The following is a 23,594-nucleotide window of genomic DNA, read 5'->3' as shown; positions in this document are numbered from 1 at the left end:
TGCAGGCATTCATCATGGTCGCCGTGGTTCTCATCTGCCCAATTAATAAAAGTTGACTGTAAGGTATGGACGGCGACGGCGACAGCCGCCTGCGCAGCCAGAGTACCGGTTCTGTCCGCAGCTGAAACGTACTCGCAACTATTTACTGACTATTTTATTTTGATTTAACAATATCTCTATTACTTCAGGACACCAGCCATTGGTATTCTTATTATTTATGAAAACCTGTAATAAGAATGTTTTTTATATAGATAAGTACATCATAAGTAAGAATATCGAAAGCAATACAAAGTTTATTTTTTTAAGAACGGAATCATAAAAAAAACCTCATTCATTCCGATATCACGAATCCGATTTTTTGTTAGTACCGCAATCGGAACAGGCTACAAAATTCGAACAAAGGGAGAAAACAAAAACAAAAAGAGAAAAAGAATGGTAAAAAGCGGCGCGGGCGCGTGCCGGCGCGACATGTGCACGCGCGGGGTAACGGGCCGCCACGCGCCGTTAACAGCACCCCCCACTTACCGCACCCTTCCCTAGCCTCAACATACACAAATCGTACGCTAACCCCGGAGCCCGTATCGCTTACCGCAATTACATTTATATATTTTGTACAACCTAAAATCCCTCTTAACATAATTTTGAATATAGAACACTACGACACCCCCTCTCCTACCCCTGACACCCCTAAATACAACTGAAGCACTTCCCCTGAAACCATACATTTCCCGCCGGTAACAAAACACGTCGTATCAAAGCAGATTAGCCGCCTAATTAAATTTCCCGTGATTGCGACAAGGGGTTAATCGAGTGTAAAATATATCGCTTAGTAATATGTTATCAACGTTTCATTGCTTGTCACAACGACATTTATTCCACTAAATAAAAAGAAAAACGAACAGGATTAGGATTTGTTTCTCGTCAAAAAATATTTCTTTAAATAAAATAAGTATTTAAAAACAAAACCTTAAATCTACCAAATGAAAATGGTTTAAATAATATTATTTGTACGTTTTCTGTATATAAATTAAATTATAAATAATTTAAAGCTTATTCCAGTGTATATGATATTATGTGGTCAATATTAGTTTGAAATAAGCATTTTGAAAAGTCTATGAAGTATGTTATTTGATAGTTCGTCACGCCTCATCTTCCCTCTCACAGAGATTGCACTTTTCAAATTTTCCCGTTAAATTGATACACACAATAATTACCTACCTGTTTAAAATATTTAATGTAAATACAACAATAATATAAACTTACAAAATGAATTGAAACCCGTATATTACTTTATAACCTATACTCCAGTGTAGAGTCTAGACACACAATGACCATTATAGAAATAACGTTACGTAACAAGTTTCGTTTCTCATCCAAGGTTGTGAAGAACTGTTACAATCTCTAGAGATTGAAACCTTAAAATCTAAAGTTTTAGGATCGTCAGAGATTTGGGAAAATCTTTCTAATTTAACATCTAATCTAAACTCCGCCCAACTCTACGTCGCAACCAATACGCTCGGTGGGCGGGGCGCGCCGCACTCAATGTAACAAATCTGACTCTCATCACGTGCTGTGATTTTCCCCATTCTAGTATCATATTTCATCTTTAATTTAATAATAATGTATTTAAATGAAAAGCAAAATACATCATTTTGTGTTTTTAAACATGCTTAGCTTTCGCATTAATAAAGAAAACCGAAAAGTAAAATTAGCTATACGTAACGAGGCAGCATTAATGTCATACAGAGGAAACCGCTTATTTGCAAACATTAATCCTTTAAAGTCATTTTTCAGTTCGTTCTGCGCATAGTCAGCGAAAGAACAACCAGTAATTATTCGGTGCTTGAAAGAATGTGACGCGAGCCACCTGTCAAGAGACCGTTTCATCAAATCATTTCTTTATTGCGCAGCCTCCACAGGACCTGTTATTTTTTGTTAGTTTTGAAAAAAAGAACGTTATTTGTGGATGAGTCGGGTAGGTCGGGGCGCGCGAGCCTCATTTCAGTCAGGTGCCAGGCGCCGAACACGAAGGACCGTGTAAGGTTCGATACGACCCACACAACCTTCCGAGTGCTCGATCGCACGTTATCCCTATCTTGACGTTCCTAAATCTTTTGCTGTAACTTTATGAAAAATGTTTTGATTTCAAATATTTGTTCCTGGTTTCTGATGAAGGGATTTTACGTTTTTACAACGTTGTGATACTTTAAAGTGAATAAGTGTATTGAAGACCGTAGCGCTCGAATTTGGCGCGTAAGGTAAGCCCATTTTACCTTTAAATATTTATATTATTTTTAAATAAAGTATTCATAATTAACTTTTATAGATATCCATTTTTTTTGCTTTAAAGATAATTATACCTACTATTTATGTGCTGTTGTGTAGTTCTTATTGCTAATTTATTCTTTAAACCATAATCTTTAGTGTTCTAAAAAATAACACTTTTTATACTTTGACGTGTTTTATTTCGTCATATTTTATTTCTAATTTGTATAAAATTCATTTAATGTTTTAATTTAATTAATTAAACTGACATATAGATTACATTCATGCAGTCGTTAAAATGAACTACTAGGTTTAAAGTAATTACTTGCAAATATAATTACAGTCAGGTACCATTAATATATAGAAATTTAAGATATATACAAGATAAAGTATATTAGTAATGTTATGAAGGTACCTACAGTTAGATATGTTTACTTTATTTCTTGGTTTTGTTTTTTTTAAATATAAATCTAAGTTTTTTTTTTTAATTTATTTATTGACTGTTTCATGTGTACTTAAAAATATAACGGAACGTAATTAGTTCGGTCTCATACTGTATCCTGTGATATATCATGTAATGATCTCTTCTTCTTAGCTAACTAAATTTTAATTACTCCTGCAATTTGTAAGTACATAGAAATATAATACAATGATCATGAAATTTATTAATCGAAAATGAACTGAGAACATATACACTCATGTTTAGTGGTGTTAGTAAGTATATAGTAAGTACATAATTCATTATTTGTAATATACAATATACATAAATATTTTAAAAAACGTTAAACTTACCGAATCAATTGGAATACCGTTATATAACTTGCAATATAAAACATCTTCATTCACAAGTAATGAAGTTAAACTTTGATTGATTTTTATGTTAGCACTTGTTCAGTTTCCCACTAGCTATGCATATAAAATGGTAAATAAGACTACAGTTGCGCGGCTAGTAATTGCCGCTTACGGGCTAATGAAGTCTTACTTTATTGAAATAAGAAATTGCGACACAGCCCTCACATACACCGTCCGCTAGTTAGCCAATTATACGTAATAGTTTAAATCAATTGCATTCACCTGTTTGAAATACAACGATAGACATAGTAATTAGCCTAATAGGGCGCGGGTGGCTAATGTTTACGGGAATAAATCGGGAGATATGATACTATCTTTTTAACAAACGAATTTTAAACACAGGTGCCGTTAGATTGTTATCACCCCTGTCCCCGATGCTCCTTCGCTCATTACAACATTAACTAATTCCCATAAAACAACACAATCGTCCATATTTGATTTCGTTGAATTAAGTAATGAAGATATGTGAACGCTTCGACGTTATATTTGCTACGTAATATAGATTCGTACTATGAAAACAAATGTGTTTTAGTCTAATGAAGATTGTTTTACTCCGATATGTTGTGAATTATTAATGCGCGTACGCAGCGGGTGACGTCCACGTCCATTATTCTGATTCTTCATTTGCTTGATTGAGCTTTTAATATGATTCTTCGTCGACAAACACCGGTCGGATTAATCAGGACAAGAGCTGTCAACAAATAGACGCTAATGGCGATAGTCACGTAATAACAGTGATGACGATGTTTTTTTTAACTGATCACCGCATACATCGCGCAATAGACCACCGACATGGCCTATCAATTTAATTATTATTATTTACGTTTCATACATTTAGGTCAATTGCATAAATATTATAATTGAAAAAAAACTTTCAATTCATTTAATCATCTTCACATTTGAAGATAAGTGACTACTCTATTCTTATTATCCTTATTCTTTTACTCTTTTATTATAGTGAAGAAAAAAATGTAAATCACCTGGAAATATTTGTAATTATTCAAAATCGTATGTTTTAACATTACTTTAAATATTAGGTACAAATAATGACGCAATTGTTTAAGAATCATAATAAATCTTAATAGAGAAATAATTTCTCAGGTCTTAACTCTCAGCAGAATCATAATTAAACAATTAAATTTTATCTTTAATATAGGATGTCCCGTCACGTGCTGTTATCCCGTCTCGCGGAGCACTTCCAAGCCTCTTCTCCTCCAGGACAACGGTTTCCGTCTCCAGAGAGAAGCGTATCACCTCGCTCGCCGACCTCCGTCAGCTCACCTCCTCAGTCACCAGACTCAATTTCGCAGCAACGCTTGGATGTGCTGCAATTTGGAGACATTGAAATTGCAGGAAGAGCGCTGAAACAATACGCTAGAGCTACAGGCAAGTACTTGACTAATTCGTTCTCTTTGTATCTCTCGTATTATTCCGTTGAGAGCCTATAACATCGCAGTTGTTGAGTTTGAAATACATTTTTGAATTACTTATGAAAACATATCTGCTAAGTAATGCGTTTCAGGGTGGATAAAATTGCCTGATCGCCAATAATTGTGGGATCGCTTCGATCAGGGTATTTAATATAATGGCCATGCATATATTTATTTCATGGGGTCTACACAGTAGTTAAAAGGGGATTTTACTTATCATTGCATGTACGGCAATATTAACTATATTCAATTAATATATCCCCAATCCACCCGTAATTAATCTTCATCAATGTGTGAGTTCTAAGTCTGTTATTTCTTGTATAAATGATGGCTTATATATATGGGTCTTCTATAAATTATCAGATATGTTGTCCGATAAAAATTTTCATACAAAATATAATCGTGATTTATTTATCACCACAGCGGAACCAACCATACCTATATACTTACTCAAAAATTTTTTGCTTATATAAAAATTTAAATTGTCTGTTTGTACGAGGATCACACAAAGACCATAATTCTAAAAAGATTTTGATGTAACTTTTAGTATTTAATAGATTTCAAAACTAAAATCAATCTTGTTACGATGACGACAGTTGGATATACTTATAATAATAAATCAAATTTGGAAAGGCAGCCGCTGGATACGAAATGAGTCCGTAATAAACTAAAATTTACTCAGACGAAGACGCGAGCATATATAACAGATAATTAGTTGTAGATTGAACTAGAAGATTTGCTTGAATTTGATTATAAAAATCCTTTTCTATGTAGAACTGGGTGCGCTGATGTACTGCAGTGGTCTGGGAGCGTTGTATAGCGGCGGAGTGTGGCCACTGTTGCTACCACAAGCGCCACATTTCCCGCCCGGCGTTGATCATGCCCGACACACGCCACCCAGAGATGGTAAGAATTTAAGTATATATATTATAAAAAATGTGGTGAGATTAGATTAGTATTTGATTGAAAATGAATCAGTTTCTCGTTAGTCAAAAACTGTAGCTCCGAGTTCAAAGACCGTACGAAATCCTCATTTAACTTTACTATAATGTAAAACTAAGTCGTTATTTTCTTTACGGTCATGAAACAAATGATAAAATAATAAATTTCCCTTAGTTTCATAGATAATATAGAACTAGAATAAGTATCGAAATTAATTTAACGAAAGCGAAATAAAGAACAAAAAGTCTTGAGACGTAAATTGTGATACAAGATTTAAAAGAATACTTAAAACGATTTGGATTTTGGGTCGATTGATAAAACCTGTGTTCGCCTCGGCCTCCTTACATGACTTCTCGAGTGTGTTCCTCATTAGAATAGCTATCAATGTAAGTTGTCGAATAAACCCGCGAACTACTGATATGCCGTCGTTTACATGTCGTTTACCTCGAGAACGGAGTATTTTTAACGTTTGTACTTGCTAAGGAGAAGCGACTACCACGTCTACCCTATAAATACTCATTATTAAGTTAAAATTCTTTAAGTATTAAAAAAAAGTTAATTGTCCATTTCGTTACCGGTTACGAATATCAATCGAAGAAAAGACTTACGATTAACAGAATCAGACGTTTTATTCTCACACTTCATAATTAAAGACGAACATTGCAACATTTATGTTACATAGTTTATTTTTTATAAGTATGCATTACATTTCCTAAAATCGCAAATTATGACAAAAAAATGCCGTCATTAAATTCTATTCCCTTGAAGAACGTTGACGTGGCTGCAGTTTACTGCGAAAAAAATATAATTTAAGGAGATTTATTTATGTCAAATTTCATTATTATAATACATACCTACTAAGACTTACATTTTGATTTGTTTTATTTTTAATTTAAAATCGATGCGAGTTGAGGAATATATTGACTCAGGTGATATTAAATTTACATTCATATCGCGCGAACATAAGTTTACATTGAACATAGAGAAAAATCTTACGATAAAATAATACTTAAACGCAATTGTCAGATTAGTTATTATATGGAAGCTAATATAAAATACATATGTATACCCTAATACATTCTCTAATAAAATACAAATTCAAATTCAGTTAAAAAATACTTATTTATATGAGTAGGTATAAATTACGTCACATACGATAAAAATAAGCTAGGTAAACAAAAACCAACTGTGAAAATATTGGCTTCGTCACTTTTTTGTAACTATTCTTTATCACAATTTTTTTAATATTTTATAACAAAAATTGTATACACGCAATATTTGTTCAATAGTCGCGACTCAATCCGATTTTTTTTTTACTCTAAATTCCGTAATCTATATATACCTCCGTATATCCTTATCTACGGCAAATTTCATTACGAAAGGCATAATAGTTTAGTCGTAAAGAAGTAAGAGATAGTCTGTTTTACTTTCGTAAATGTGATATTCAATGCAATTGTTTACTTAAAGACTTTTACTATTACTTGACATCTATATGTCCACATTGCATCGATTAATAACATTGGTCGGTGCAGTTGATTGCAAAGTCAATCAAATTTTAAAGACGAAATCTAATGTAGAAATTACTTTGTTAATAAGGATAAGAAGGCTATAAAGCCTGGAATATATATTAAACCAGACCAATTACTTAAACTATAGATTAATGTACATATTGTAAGTCTTATGTGTTATATGTATGCGAGTGAAACGCTATTATGGCAGACAATGACGTAACCTCGACGGCAAAAGAAATGCACCTGTACATGTATAATTGCGATTCAGAAATCGACCGATTTGACCGAATAAATAGTATCGCAGAGCGTGAAGGTTGCAATGACATTATTTTGTTTTGTAGATGACGAAGAGGAGCTGCCTTTAAACTTATCGATGAAGAATCGTCAAATTTGGTCACCGGCTAGTGTTTGCGAACGAGAACAAGTCGAGACCGAGAGAGAATCGCCGATGTCACGATGGGACGTTCACGATGATCCAGACAGTCCCCTCGAGCTGGTTAAGAGATGTCGAAGCAATCCCGACGAGAAGCGTCCTTCGAGCACTGAACCATTACGTTGCCCCTCCGCGCCCGCCTACCACAACTACCCGCCACCACCTCCGCCCCCAGCAGACATCAACATCTCATTACTTCTCAAAACAGAGAATAAAAACGAGAAATCTTTTCAGGTAATTTATAATTCTTATAAAAAAACGTACCTAAATATGCGACATACACCTAGTTCAGAATAACTGTACAATTTCCGTTCAGACTAGCTTTTAAATAGCAAACCTGTATATGTTTAATTTTTTTACAAATCGAATAATAAAAAACTGCCCTTGTCTTAATAAGTACTCTCGCATCGAAACGAGTCGCGCCTCTCTCGCACGCATTTTGCAGTCAAGTACTCGGCGCTCATCTTCTCACCGTTTTATATATTTATTTTTATCTGCTACATCATTATAAATAATCGCACTGTTTTTAATCAGAACAACGAGCTTAATACCTAATTGTGTCAACTATAATTCAATACATAACATTGTCAATATAATTATTTGTATGAAACCATAATAATATGACATGTGCAATTAGAAATATGCGCTTAAGTGAAAAATAAGAACCACTTATCTATAATAATGATCTTTTAAAAACTTATAACGTACATTAACATATGTATGAAATAAGTGTGGGTGCTTAAACGCAAGAGATAATAATCAGGACTAAGTCATTTGTAAATTTTAACTGTAATTGATAACTAAAATATTATTCTTAGCTTGTGAGAGTTTTTTTTTATTCAATTATGTTATTATTGCCATTTTAATATGTACCTACACATATCAATTAATTTAACATAAACTTATTTATAATGTGTGGACTTGTGAGGGCATCAAGCGGAAAAGTGGCGCGTGGCCGGCACGAGACTTGAGCGTTCAGTTAATTACCGCCGGCTGACGATTTATAATTTTTATAAAATGTCCTTAAATAAATTGACGCCAATTATTAAAAAATATATATATAAATTACATATTAGAGTTACAATAACAAAAACCTATTAAAATTATTGATAAATGAATTTCAAATACTAAGTATAATTCATTTAAAACCTGTATTTTATCAAATCAATACTTTTATATTTCATTTCCATTATATACCAATTTAGCACGGCGTTATCGTTTATCTTACTATGGTAATATAATTTATTATATTACCATAAAATCTATTAGGTACTTAATACTACTGAAATACTAAAACTAAAAGCAGTATGTATTCATTGTATGTTTTATCTGTGCATAAATTGATGTATCCACTGTGTTGGTAACGCTCTACGCACGAAACACACCTATACATATATGCCTTCGTTTTTTTATTAATATGATAAGGAAAACTGTCGCGCTGTTTTTATTATTTTCTTTATTAATGTCATAGTCTCGTTCAAACACTATTGGCATTTATAACAGTTAAATGTTAGGAAATTGCACCTTAACTTTGAAATCATCTGACCATTGTAAAAAATCACCTCCTTACCAGTTATAAAGCGATAACCATATGTGGATGGTCGCGGCATAGCACCTGTGTTGTTTATACGAGAGTGCATCGGTAAAAAAGAGGTTGAAAAAGCTAGTAGTTTTTGTAGGCGCGAGGCAGGGCGGCAGGCAGCTGCCCCGCCAACTGTCACAGGCCACGAGGATTTCACTTGGATTGTCATTGGTCATACAGTTAACGACTAACCTTTCGATTAATAGCTACTTTTTATTCCTTTTTTTCTTATTTTATATTTTATTGATTTATCACACCCCGACCTTTTAAATATTTGGTATTTAAATTTGATTTTCTGTTTAAAAAAAAACATTATTAAGGTGCCCTGCTAAAAGCTACACGATTAATACAACATAATCTATTGTACTTCTTTACATTTTCCACATAAAATTTCAAGAGGTACAACTTATCCATAGTAACGTGACAATGATTTAAGTTAAGTGAAAGCTACCATACAATACGACTACATTTTTAAGACGAATGAAAATTATATTAAGCAATACGGATCTGATCATATTAAAAACAAACAGCGGTTTGTACGGATTGTTCTAAAATATAGATGTTATTTGTTAAAATACGAGATTCCTTTCGAAATATACCGTTATAGCCTTTGTAATGTATGCTTAAAAATACGACACAGCACAGAATACATTCCTACACCAACTGATCAAATAAATCTAAGGTGGTGCGCTGGAGGCTATTGTCTAATACTTGGTAATAGAGTATGAAACAATGCAAGAGAATTTGTTTGCTGGGTATGTAAATTTAAGATTTTTAGTTCCAAGTAACAAACGCAAGATATTTTACAAAAGACGTTTCCTTAAAATAAAAGGTTCATTAGTGACTCGCTTGTCGACGGTACGGAATAAAAATCTTTTAAATAAAAAAAGTGTAAAGCAGAAATGAAATCAAAGAAATGTGTAGAAAGGGGTTAAAAAACTACTCTGTTATTAGTTTATTACGGGTTGTCAGCGGAGGTGATAGACACTGTCAATTTCATGATACTTTTAATTATATATAATATTTTGTTCTATGTACTTTTAATTGTAGGTCTTTTACAACAAACACACGTTAAGACAAATTCAATTATTATAATACGTAAAGAATATTTATATTTTACCTAAAAACAACCCACATTGGGCCGAGTGATGGAATAAGCTCTAAGCCTCTTCCTCGAGAGAGACGGCGTTTGCCCAGTAGTGGGACACTTTACTTGCTGTTATTTTACTTCACTAAACATAACACAATGTTTCTTTTTTTATTTTCCTTGTAAATTAATGACTAAAATGACTTACAAATTACTACTTACTTGGTGGTGCAACCCTCTTTAGGTACTACCTACAAATACGTTTGAAGGATGAGTGAGCCAGTGTAACTACAGGTACAAGCGGCATAACATCTTAGATCCTAAAGTTCATGGCGCATTGGCGATGAAAGTGACCACTGGCCATCTGATGGCCCATTTGCACATACAAAAAAACTCGTAAAAACTCCAAATACAAAAAAAAAACAGATTAATATGGACTTCATAACTGAATACTAAATTAAATATATAGTTTACTGCATAAGTATTTTTGTTCATATTTTAATATTTATTTTATTTGTACAGTGCAAGCAGTGCGGCAAATGCTTCAAGCGCTCCAGCACTCTGTCTACGCACCTCCTCATCCACTCGGACACCAGGCCCTATCCTTGCCAGTACTGCGGTAAACGCTTTCACCAGAAATCTGACATGAAGAAACATACCTACATTCACACCGGTAAGCTTTATTTAATATTTTTAAACACATAAAATCTACTAAAAGTGTTTACGCTCGGTATAATGCTGTTGATAACGTCGCAAACATTATTGTCGCTGTTCTCCGAGATCATGATGTATATATTTAAAATATATAGTCTATTGCTATTTATAATTAATAATTTTATATGTTTCAATCATTGCATCATCCCATCGGTCATTCCTTTGAATCAAAATATAGGCAAAATAAGGCTCAATGGGACAATACCTTGTAATTATTCAATTAAAAAAACAAAATAAAAGCGTTAAACACTCCTCGATATCTACTTAACTGTGCCAAATTTCATGCTCCTCCTTCTGCGTAATATTTATATAAAGGAATGATCAAAGTTTTTGCTTCACGTATCAATTAATATATGTCATATTTTTATTCTTTATTTATTTACACGTCATTTTATGATTATCTGCTCCGCGCGGATTCACCAGCGTTAAACGATACTGATCTGTCAACAATTTTTTCCAATAAACGTTCCAGTTAACGATAAAATATTTTATCAAATCGGTTCAATAATACAAACTCTACAGCTTTATAATATTAGTATATATATATTCAATATTAAGTAACTAGAAAGCATCAATTGCATCTTATATGTATATCTTTATAGCTCCTATTATCACTCTATGAAACTATTCATACTACAACGATACAACAACCCAAAAGTGTATATCGAATAACAGATGGTTTGTAAACTTTGTAAGTACTCATATTAAACATGACTTAATGGTATGCTCTAACATATCAACTGTATTTAAACTTTCGTGAGAAAATAACAGCCGAAGCTTGAAGTTTTCCAATTTTCCTATTATTCTGTTTCACACTTGTTGTGCCGCTATTATCGAACTAAAGATTCTTACAAAGTTTATTACTAATGATCCCAAGTTTCAGTTAACCTGATATTTCATACTTTATAAATATTAAGCTTTAATTATCTAAATTGAAAATAAATAAAAACCAAGTACGAAATTAATAATAGTATATTTTCATTAGCAATAGGTTTATTGATTTATATTTGCCGTGTAGATAAATGTCAGAACTGCGAATATTCTTCATGAACAATAAAGTATATTTTGTAACAAACGTCGCGGTACAATAATTACTAACTATGTACATATTTTATAATCGTTGTTAATTCTTTAAGTTTTTAAATCGATTAGTACTGCAACATATAAAATACAATATTTTTGCTTTAGTAATAATTGTTTTACACTTTTATTATTGTTGTCTAAATAAATTTAAAACTCCATATCCTAAAGAGTCATCGATAATTTTCAGCAATTTTTTTCTTCAAATTCCTTGATAAAAATAAGCTTTAATTACAGAAACGAGTAATAAACCAAAACAAAACCTACTTTTGTATTTAACAGCTTCAAGAAACAACATCGAAAGAACTGAACGTCTAAAAATTACAATTGACATATTTGTCCCGATCCGAGACATCTCGTCACGTATGTGCAGATCGAATGATTTACAGTAGCCATAAATGGCGTTCGTCCTCCCGATAAATGCCTCATCATCAATATTCCAAAATGCAGTTCGCCCTGCAATTAGCGGTAGCCTTCGAAGACCTTCACATCACGACGCAAACAAAAAGTCGCCGTAAATCCTGTTCCATCTATAAATTATTTTGCGTTTTTTTCTTTTTAAACTTTTCTCGTTATGTAGGTTGCTGGGACAAACAGTTTTTCTGCCTTATAGAGCCTTGTTTTATTATTAGTTACTTACCACAGATAATAAAATATATTATTAATATTCATTTTTATTGTCATAATAAATAGCTTAAAATCTTATTAAATTTGTAGTGATATTGAACAAAGGAAACATTCGTGAGACCATTAATATTGTAACACTAGTTATGATATGACAAGTCGTTAGTCTACTTATACAAGCTTTAATTACCATATTTCATCCTCACAACGATACCCTTATATTAGGCACTTACATTATAAGTTATGATACGTATAATAAAATAGTAACTGGAAGTAAGTTTGTTTATTGAATATTATATATTACAATTTATTTATGATATAGAATGTACGTAGAGAAGTTTTATTTTTTCAAGTTTTAAAAGACTGAAAAAAACATTTTGATGTATGGTTTTCTGTCATAATGTATGAATTTTTGAAAGAGTTTATAGCTTGTACATAATTAGGGAAAAAAACACCTTTCAACAGGCTAAACAAATATCACAAATTCCTGAAATTTTAATTTCAATAAAAACTAGGATAATTACAAGTTTTAATGTTAGTAAGAACTTAAATACGACGTAGTTAAGTTTCCTAGTGCTTCATTATTGCTAAACAATTTATAAGAAATTCGAATGAATTTTAGTTTTTAATAATGTTACTGATTGATTTTGGTGCAGTATATAAAATTAAGTAAAATGTTGCTTTAGCTCAGCTGATAGAAAACGTAAACCACAATCAAAGATCACGTTTTAAAATCCGAACAATCACTACCTACATATTTTAAAGAAAAACTTCGCAAGGAATTCTGTTGGTTACCCGGGTAGTTTCGAAACTGACACATCAGTATCGAATAGAAGTCTTTCTTTCTTGCACATGTCACATATTTTCACTACCGCATACTGAAACAGCTTGGTAGCTAACAAGCTCCTTCTCCTTGAGAGAACATACGGCCTTTCCTAGCAAACGGACATTTACGGGGTTTTACTTTTTTTATTTAAAACGTAACCGTTTCATACGGTTATGTAACATAGCGTTCAAATATATGTTTAGTGCTACACATTTAATTCACTATTAACAGTTTAATTCCTTTCCACGTAATAATATATAAACTTCTTGACTCGTATTAATAACACAATACCTATGTTAAGGTTGGGTAATATATTATATGATATATAAATACTATTCGATATTTCTGTTTTATTGCTTTTTGTATGTTTTGAATCATAATTATTTATATACTATTTTTTTTTAATAGAATTTGCATTCATTTATATTTATTCTGAATTTGAGTAAAAATACATTATTAAATAAATATTTATTTGTTGCAGGTGAGAAGCCACATAAGTGCGTGGTGTGCTCCAAAGCCTTCAGTCAAAGTTCAAATCTCATCACACACATGCGCAAGCACACCGGATATAAACCTTTCTCATGTGGTCTGTGCGATAAAGCGTTCCAGCGCAAAGTCGATCTTCGTCGCCACAGAGAGTCGCAGCATTCGGAAGTCGACCCTTCATCTAGCATTGCTCTCTCTCAGAATCGCTATCGATTCTACGGAGATGACCAAACATCACTCGCACCAATTAGTTCCAAATGAATACAACAATTGCAGTTTATTTTCTAATATCACCGAAACCAAAATTTTCAACATAGCTAACTAGGACGTAGGTTAGGGCGATAAATAAAACGACTAATGCAAATAAAGTTATCATGTACACTTTTAGTAATGTAGCCAAAGATTTCGAGCAATTATTTTAATTATTTCGTCCAACTATGTGTATGCTTACTATCACTAGACCTGAAATACGTGTGAAATAAAAACAATTAATAATGTGCGTAGTATACCTTAATATAGTGTCTATCTATATAACGATAGAAATCGCTTATGTGTGTTACCTCTAGAGTGCCTTAATGTGCATCACATAATTGTCTGATTTGTAACAACGAAAGTGTAGACAGTTCAACAGTCGCATGAAACATTGTAACTCCGTCCTTTTTATTGTGATATATACGTATATTTAATTATTAATTTATCAGGATTTTATATTCCTATGAAATTTTACCAGTCAAGTCTGACCAACCCGAGGATACCTAATTTTATGCAATAGATTATATTAATGTAGAATGGTTTCTATCAACATTCATAATATTTTCATGTCCGTCGAAATTTGTCTGTCCATATTTTGCTATGTGTCCATATATTGAGATATATTATAATTATATATATTGATATATATATCAAGATCTCAATATTGAGCTTCAAAATTATATTACTGCAAATTGTTCAAACGGATTAAATTTTTTTTTCGTATAAATGTACGACATGACGGACTTTTACGTTTTTTTGTATGTCTTGTTTCTAAAGGATTCTAAACAATTTTTATGACCAATAATTCACGTAAGTATATTGCAAAGTTTAGCACTTAAGTATAATATTAATAATAAAGTAAATAATGTATAAAGTCAGTCCAATACAAACCAAAGTAAAATCTCTTTTAGTCGTAAAACGCTATATTTATATAGTTTAGGAATTGTAATATAACTATTGTAATTACATTTTTATTTATTTTAGTTCATACTTAGACATTCTTATGTCAATAGATTTAAATGAAAAACAAAAATGAATACTTTTACCATTCGAAACCATAAAATTAGTAATGTTATCACCATAAATGCTACCGATTGTTACCAATTTGTCGGTTTTGTTACCATTCCAAAATAAGTTCACACATTCCAAACTTAGTAATGTAAAAATGAAAATGTGAATTTCTTAATGTAGATAAACCATTAGATAATATTTTGGTCACTAGCTTGCATTTCTCTAGTTTTAAGTTTCCCTATTTTCATTTTTCCACACAAAGACTGTCCGCAGATATAGGTCATATTTAATGCTTTGTATGTTTAAGAATTGAAAATGAGCTTTGTTCTCTTGAGTGAACATATAGGTATAGTAAATACAATCACGTGTCTATTAATATAGAGGGACGTTTTACGTTGGAAACACACGTGCAATGACTAACGGCTAGAACACCAAAGAGTAAAGCTACGATTGTTTACTTATACCGTAACCTTCTTATGACTGAAAATATGTGGACCATTTTCAAAGATATTTCATAATCGTTTTAAATGTAATTGCAATGTAGATAAGCTTTATTCACATCGCACTGAACTTGCGCGGTTAAACCGCGTAACTTTCAACTTCAATTTCATTACGTGATAAGAACATTTTTTGTAATAGTAACTAGTTTGGCGGTACAAAGTTTCGTCAAATGTTTTTTTTTTGTATCTTGTAAGGTGTAATTCATTAAGGCCAGTTCAATACAAATATTTTAATGACAAACTTCTTTTATTTCTCATGCTCCTTTAACAGGATAATTTTGCCTTATGTAACATGCCATTTCAAATGTTAGCTTCTTTGTAACCTTTTTTTTTCTTTGTATAGTAGTATTTCATACGTGCATATATGAGAATTAATAAAATATGATACAGCAACAGATAATATGCTATTTATTTCCGCCTTTATATAAGCAATGAGAGTTGAAAAGGTTTTTTTGTATATGTTTAAAGAAAAAACTATTGTATGTTAGTACATTCCTCTTTTTAAAGATTAGTTGAAATCCGTTGCTTACAAAATATTTAATTCAATGCGTACATTTATTTTTAATTGTCATGATCATTAATTATATTTTTGATAATTGACAAACACAACATATTTCAGTAAATAAAGTTAAATAATTGTGTAATATAAATAAAAAATACAAGATAATGTAATAGTTTACGAATATATTTACCTGTTTTTCTACAATATTTTATATTTACGATAAACAGTTCCCCCTTTTAATGAGAAAACCTTTTTTAACTAGATACAATTTATCGATGTGCTAATTACATATTTAGAAAGCTGAGTAAAATCCTGAAAAAAAGTACTAGAAATTAATAATGTAAAGATAGCAGGCAGTCACAATTGTGCCTTGTTATTAGATTCTTTTGCATTCTTTGTCATTAGTAAGTTAATCAAAAGACTGGAAAAACTATTTTACTTTACTAGTCAATATTTCTTGATGTAAAAGGAAACGGCTTATTTAAAATAATATGCTCAGGAATGCCAGCAGTTTATTTTCCTCCGTTTAATTTTATTAAATCATACCATAGTGGACCTAACTGTTGTATAAATTAAATAAATTAGAACATTGATTTGAATCCAGCCCAAAAAGACTATAGGTTACATTATATTTATATCATATGAACTGAATTAAAAAAAATGCTTTTATAAAAGTAAACTCTTAATAGGTATACACTAACAACAAAATTATTTTCAAACTAAATAAATGACTTTGTGGTTGTTTAATATTTAGCGGCTAAGTTCTATGAATCAATAATAGCTAAGCTACGCTATATACGCTAAGTTTTCGTTTGTAATAAACTTTGTTAATTTTGTACTCTTACCTAGACTCTGTACAGATATAAATCACATCTCTCGATTTATCCCCGGAAACTATTTCAAAGCTATTTTATTGACAAATACTAACTATGTAAGTATAATAAGTATCACTCACAGCGATCGCTTCATGCGTATTCAGTAACTAAAAATTCATCTTACCATGGTTGAAATGGATCGTAAGGTCCTAGTGGCTCTATAATAAGATATAGAATAATTAAGAATAGAAATATTTTGAGCGCAATTTCGGAAATATTAATTCAGAAATATAAGTCCCAGGGTAAACTATTATTAAACATTTTCAGTTTCGTCTTCTTTGAATATGTACCTATGAACCATTTAACATTATTCGTAGGAAAAGTATACAATTTTTATATATTAACTTCTAGCGTTTTTTCTTCTTTGTTATATAAAATGCTTAGTATAAAATCTGAAATTACTGGTCCAAATTTAAAGTGCAGAGGAAAATTTCATTTACTGAAAATTCAAAAATTGCTGTCATTCAAATTTATATAAAAGTATTGAGGGAAACATATACGTATACATTACATTAGTTGGTCTATCAATAAATTGAAAAACTTAAATAATATGACAGTAAATTTTATAAAATATATTTTTTGCAATTACAAAACGTAAAATATATAATCTATTTATGAATATCTTCATATTTCAATATCATTTAAACATAACAAACAAAGAGTGACCCATGTTGATAACTTTTGTTATTTTACAGATAAAATCATTGTTTACGAGCACCGAGTGAAGTGTATAATAATAATTATATTAGTTATCGTATAAGTTTTACTATTTAAATTCAGCTGCGCTAAGATTTGCATTGTATTATCTGTGGGAATTAATTATTTATTTTTAATAAATATTTAAGGTAGTTTTAAATATCTTAAGCCATTCGTATACCGAAACAATACGTAAAAAGAAAACAAATTAAAGATAAAAATCTTCAGGGACGATTATTAATAGGAGGTAGACTTTTAAAACAGCGTGCCTGTAAATAATATGCTTTCACAGGTCTACAATAAAATAAAAATTAAAAAATATATATTAGAAAAATGTTTTAATTCGGACGATGTAAACAATTACAAGATATGTATTTGTTGACAATGCAGACAAGCTTTCCCACGACACGTTTAATTTTGTTTATTGCCCTTCATTTCACTAAGCGGCAATGGACAGGTATTCCATCTACTATAATGAAATCAAAATACCGAAGTTTGCGTGATACGCGTTCATTTTGTTTTATGTCTGATGTAACATTTTTATTTGTAGGTATTACCTTATCTGCCTTAAGTTCTTATCGTGTGATTGCCTTATTTACTAATAAATTTATTTGTCTTTATTTTGAAATCATACGACTATGAAGCCTTTTGAATAATAGTGTTTATAAAGGTAATTCCTACTTAACCTCATAACCCTTCAGTAAAAGGTTTACAAATAAGAATATATTATTGCGAACATAGCCATTTTAAGGCTTCAGCCATTATATATATATGCAGTAAGATAAGTATATATAGAGCAACCCTTTGCCTATTCGCCGTTACGATTTTGTTATACAATAAGTGGGCTAGAACAAGTGAATCCCTATGACAGTCTTTAACACAATGAGAAATCGCTAATGAGATTTATCGCTGTCACATAGATCCCTATTTACTTAACTGTATGTAAGTACTCGACTATTCTTATTTTTTTATCTTGTTTGAAGTTAGACTGATTAACTTATGCTCGCAGTTCCAATGGCTTAAATTTTACATTTGTCACTGAGTCTTCATATCCAATCCATAGAATAACCAATATTTCTTGAAATAAATATTTATATTGTATTAGTACCTACATATTATATAAATACAATAATATAAATATGGCTATAAAGCAAGATCCCAGAATCGCCATTTGGCTTATTTTTTAAATTAATAAAATGTATCGCGTATGTATTAATATATACTTTGAAGGTATACATACCGGCTACCTTGGATCGCCGGGCCAGTTTTAGGTGCTAAAGATATATAAAAACTTTTCTCACTTTTCTTAAGATCTGAGAGTTGCTTTTAATGTATGTTTGAAAATATGTACATATATATTTTTAATAATCTATAATGTCACACACTATTGGCGATAATATGCCGACGTAAACGCAAACGACGTATGATAGGACCGAATTATTGTGTATGAGTACCTACCAAATTCTGGCAAATAATATGTGATTTTGATGGATGGATATAATAATACTATAAGTACAAACTATGAGGATTCCTTTTTCAATCTTACATATGGGTCCCTATACATGTAATTGAACATTCAAGGAATACAGTAGAACAAATACATATATTTATATGCTAATACTACAGTTTTAATTTTATTTTACTGTTGTGTGACCAAACGTATTTAAACAGACAGAAAGAAAAACATAGATAAATAATAAAAACGAATTTGATATATTCTATATTATTTAACTCCCACGCGTATAGATAAAATCATCAGCGTTAGTAACTAACTTTACTTTTGGTACAAGCCAATTTTACAGTTCTTTAATAATAATCTTATATCTAAGATTAAATTGTCATATAGGAAGTCTAAGTTTTCAAATCGAATAATTTGATTAGAAGTTGAATGTATGATTAAGATGAACTGGAAATGATCATTTACCCAATTATCCATGACATGACAAATGCATCATAATCGCGCTTTTATTTTATTTTTATCGAATTGGAAAGACTCGCCCAATATTTATATTTTAAAATAAATACTCTAATAGCTACCAGTTACGCAGAACAATGTAGAAGTTTGTCCGTTACATTCTTTAAAATAAAGTATTTAAGTAAATTTGATGATATACTTGATTAGTATTGAACCAAGCGATCGCGTCGGTGTCGAACTGTGTTTATATGTACACTTAACTTAGGCATTCGCAAGATTTTCACGCTTTTAATTAAATATATCTTGTAATGTTTCTAAAATTCCCAGTCAATATTTCATTTTGTTTATTTTTATTATCAGAAAATTATTTTTATATATTTTGAAGTTAATTCTGTAAAACACGTAAATATAACTAAATTATGGTTTTTTATTTTCATTTTTTAACCTTGTTTTGGATACTGATATTATAAACATGAAATGTAGTTGCAAACTATATGTACATTTTAGAGTAGACATATAAACACCTGCGATTAAGTTTTACATAGATATAATTAATAAACATTATTGTATTTTTGATAAATACGAAAAATTATAAATTTAAATCTCTTAAATAGCTTAATAAATATTGTAATATAAAAATAATTAAGGCCTTTTTAACAAGAGTTTTTATTTATATTCGTAGTTTTTTGTTATTATTAATTATGGGAGGTGGCTATATAATAAAAATTGTATTCAAAATAACAGGCGAATAAATAAACCCTCTATTAATTTTGTTTCATTGTAAATTTATGTTTTTTATATGCCATATAATTACTAAACTTTAAAATATTATGCCTGAACAGTAGTTATTAGTTTCACTACATATATGTATTTATTTAGTATGTCAATTAATGAATACGCAAATTACGGATATATTAATTTACAATCAGATAATCTCTACATAACCTAACCTTATAAGTTTCATAACCGAAAAATATAATTAACTTTAACGTAATTATATTATTGAGCTGGTTATGTAGGTATTCTTTAATTTTATTATCTTTACATAGTATAAAACAAAGTCGCTTTCTCTGTCCCTATGTCCCTTTATATGCTTAAATCTTTAAAACTACGCAACGGATTTTGCGTAATTTAAATGAATATTTTCGAAGATATTACAATTTTAAAACGCAGGGACATAGCGGTTTGTATTTCCTAATGAGTGAAAACTGTGTACGTTGTACCTATTTGTTGTCACTACATAGTATAAAACAAAATTGCTTCCCGCTGACTGTCTTTTCCTGTCTATGCTTAAATCTTTAAAACTATGCAACGGATTTTGATGAGGTTTATTTTATAGATACAAAACCATTCTCTTTAAATCACTATTTAAAGAGAATGGTTTTGTATGTATAATACGTGGACAATATAGTAGATGAACACTGATAATTTTAGAGGTTTCTAATGTGATGTCGTAAAAAGACACATTTTTTGCGCATATATTGAAAACGCTGGCTGAACACTATGAGATAGATCAAAATAATGTACTACAGAATTGTACACCTCAAAAATGTCTACAAAAAAGTCCGCGATGTTATGTGTCTATCTGTTAGTGATAACCCACACTAACATTTTTTTGTCATTTATATTTTACCACAAATATTGGCTAATTTTCGAAGCGATTTTAACCTATAATGCATTAATCCTTATCCAATGAAATACCTTAAATACATTGTTGATTTAATATTTATCTATATGGCACTTTATAGCATATGATTTAAATGAATATTTTCGAAGATATTACAGATTTAAAAATTGCGGAACGTAGTGTTTGCAGTGGTACCAGCCGTGCGGGGCGCTTCTCCCACCCCACCGACTACGTTCTGAGCCGAGGTGCGATCTCATAGGAGACACCCTCAGGACGAATGTCACTCTCGAGCCCAAAAGGGTTCACCTTAAGACAGAGTCTTAACACTCGCCCCAACGTTGGGTGTCGCTGTAAAGGCCAGTAGGGCCAACAGCACTACTTCAAACATGATACAAAAAAAGAAACCGCAGTTCTCCCTGTAGCACTTTGAATTTAACAGCGATCGGACGCGGTTATTATCGGAGCTCTCTAGCGAGGAAAATAACAATCCATACTATAGTACTACATAATATTATAAATGCGAAAGTAACTCTGTCTGTCTGTCTGTCTGTCTCGCTTTCACGCCAAAACTACTCGACCGATTTAAATAAAATTTGGTACACAAATAGTCTAGAGCCTGAGAAAGGACATAGGTTACTTTTTATTTGGAAAAAAGTGCTGTAAAGGGTTGAAAAGGGGGATGAAAGGATGTAAGTTGTTGAAAGTATTGTCATGTTTAGAATTTTTAGAACTAGAAGCATAAAACTTATATTTTAGGCTGTACACTTATAAACTAACATATCATGACACGCACTCAGGAGGGAATTTTGGATATTCTACCCCTACATGGGTGAAAGAGGGGTTGAACGTTCGTATGGATTTTTTAAATTAGAAACATGAAACTTTATTTTTAGGATACTGGTTAAAAAGGAGTAGATACTTATTTAATTGTTACTGAAAGTTTGTATAGAATTCTGTCATTATTAAGATAGAAACATGAAACTTTATTTTTGGGATACTGGTCAAAAATGAGTAGATACGTATTTAACCGTTTCTAGATAATCTACCATTAAGAGGGTGAAATAAGGGTTGATAGTTTTTATGGGAGTCAGTCATTTTTAAAGTTACAAACATGAAACTTTATTTTTGGGATACTGATTAAAAAGAAGTAGATACTTATTTAAGTGTTACTGCATATTCTACCCCTACGAGGGTGATATAAGGGTTGAAAGTTTGTATAGAAGTCCGTCATTTTTAAGATAGAAACATGAAACTTTATTTTTGGGATACTGATTAAAAATGAGTAGATACGTATTTAAGCGTTTCTAGATAATCTACCATTAAGGGGGTGAAATAAGGATTGAAAGTTTTTATGGGAGTCAATCATTTTTTAAGTAACAAACATGAAACTTTATTTATGGGCTACTGATTAAAAATGAGTAGATACGTATTTAAGCGTTTCTGGAAAATTTACGCCTAAGGGGAGTAATAGGGTTAACATTCCGTATACAGGTTAGTCTGGAAGTCTGTAATTTTTGAAGTTAGAAGCTAGAAATATTATTTTTGGGATACCGATTAAAAATGAGTAGATACGTATTTAAGCGTTTCTTGATATTTTACGCCTAAAGGGAAAATGTAGGGGTTGACATTTCGTATACAGGTTAGTCTGGAAATCCGTCATTTTTAAGTTAGAAGCATGAAATTTTATTTTCGGGCTACCGATTAAAAATGAGTTGATTCACATTTAAGCGTTTCTGGAAATTCTACGCTAAGGGCTGAAATACACACCAAGGTGGTATACAAAGAGGTATTACATTAACGTAACATTTTAAGTTAATTTGTAAATATATTCATATTCTACGCGGGCAAAGCCGCAGGTAACAGCTAGTTTAGCATAAACTGAAAAATATAATTTGTGCACATGCACAGTTTCAATATACTCGCATTTTTTACATGCTTATTTAGGTACCAATGGGTAGGCTTTTAAAAAAATATTACGAAATCTATTAATTATGAACATATAGTATGTTGATCACTAAGTTTCGAAGATAAAGGTGATACAAGGTTTTTTTTGTGTACATAATGGGTACTTATACTGTATTTGTTTGACTTCATAGCTTTACCACTATAGCTTGTATGTGGAAAAGTAGTGATAGTATATTTTTTTGTGTAGTCTTTATTAAAAGACATTGATATAATCAATTATGTGAAAATATTTTAAAAAAAAATTATATATATAAATCATGTTTATTTTCAGTGTATTTCAGGTTAACTTATTGATTAATTTTCTTTCAATGGTATAAGTCTAAATGAATAAATCCTTTTTGTAAGTTTGTTTTGGTTAACAATGACAATTCTTATTTGACATAATCTTTTAGGTAATTCAAATGACATAAAAACAAATG

General features: G+C 31.0%; 1 protein-coding gene across 1 annotated transcript; it reads left to right on the top strand.

Moving 5' to 3' along the window:
• Positions 1-1,838: 1,838 nt before the first annotated feature.
• On the top strand, positions 1,839-14,681 carry LOC113394508 (zinc finger protein 771-like). Its single transcript, XM_026631840.2, has 6 exons — positions 1,839-2,258; positions 4,274-4,503; positions 5,322-5,453; positions 7,342-7,667; positions 10,625-10,775; positions 13,828-14,681. Exons 2-6 carry the CDS (start codon positions 4,275-4,277, stop codon positions 14,091-14,093), a joined length of 1,104 nt encoding a protein of 367 aa, XP_026487625.1. The 5' UTR covers positions 1,839-2,258; position 4,274; the 3' UTR covers positions 14,094-14,681.
• Positions 14,682-23,594: the final 8,913 nt, after the last annotated feature.

Source organism: Vanessa tameamea, chromosome 4 (genome assembly GCF_037043105.1).
Source record: "Vanessa tameamea isolate UH-Manoa-2023 chromosome 4, ilVanTame1 primary haplotype, whole genome shotgun sequence".
In the NCBI taxonomy this organism is placed as follows: Eukaryota; Metazoa; Arthropoda; class Insecta; order Lepidoptera; family Nymphalidae; genus Vanessa; species Vanessa tameamea.
This window is presented reverse-complemented; position numbering and strand designations above follow the sequence as displayed.

What these genes read in the sequence shown, in the direction of transcription:
- LOC113394508 (XM_026631840.2), top strand. Translation starts at nt 4,275, where the DNA reads ATGTCCCGTCACGTGCTGTTATCCCGTCTCGCGGAGCACTTCCAAGCC. An exon ending in ACAATACGCTAGAGCTACAG is followed by an intron (nt 4,504 to 5,321) that starts GCAAGTACTTGA and finishes TTTTCTATGTAG; the next exon opens with AACTGGGTGCGCTGATGTAC. An exon ending in ACATACCTACATTCACACCG is followed by an intron (nt 10,776 to 13,827) that starts GTAAGCTTTATT and finishes TATTTGTTGCAG; the next exon opens with GTGAGAAGCCACATAAGTGC.